This window comes from Trichinella spiralis, assembly GCF_000181795.1.
Source record: "Trichinella spiralis strain ISS 195 chromosome Unknown Scfld1024, whole genome shotgun sequence".
Taxonomy (NCBI): domain Eukaryota; kingdom Metazoa; phylum Nematoda; class Enoplea; order Trichinellida; family Trichinellidae; genus Trichinella; species Trichinella spiralis.
In genome coordinates this window covers 1-303 of record NW_003527963.1, presented here as the reverse complement: position 1 = coordinate 303, position 303 = coordinate 1, and the positions used below count along the sequence as shown (strand labels likewise).

At 53.1% G+C, this 303-nt stretch overlaps 1 protein-coding gene across 1 annotated transcript; it reads right to left on the bottom strand.

The window, feature by feature from the left end:
• Positions 1-36: 36 nt before the first annotated feature.
• Tsp_13431 (conserved hypothetical protein) lies at positions 37-171 on the bottom strand (the record flags this gene model as incomplete). Its single annotated transcript, XM_003370283.1, has 1 exon — positions 37-171. A coding segment is annotated over one exon (135 nt), but the record flags the coding sequence as incomplete, so codon positions are not given.
• Positions 172-303: the final 132 nt, after the last annotated feature.

Here is a 303-nt window from a genome sequence, read left to right as displayed (position 1 = left end):
TGAAAATCCGAGCGACGCCTGGTAAATCTCGTACTTGGTCGTACTGATATCCGCAGCAGGTCTCCAAGGTGAATAGCCTCTGGCCGATAGAATAATGTAGGTAAGGGAAGTCGGCAAAACGGATCCGTAACTTCGGAACAAGGATTGGCTCTAAGGGCTGGGCCGATCGGGCTGAGGTTTCAAGCGTGCAGTGTATGCTTGGCTTAGTTGTGTTGAGGACTTGTTCACTTGCCACCGGTTGTTCGGCTGGTCGAGTGTATTCGAGTCTGAAGCAGAGCTGGCCGACAGACCGGCACGTGCAGA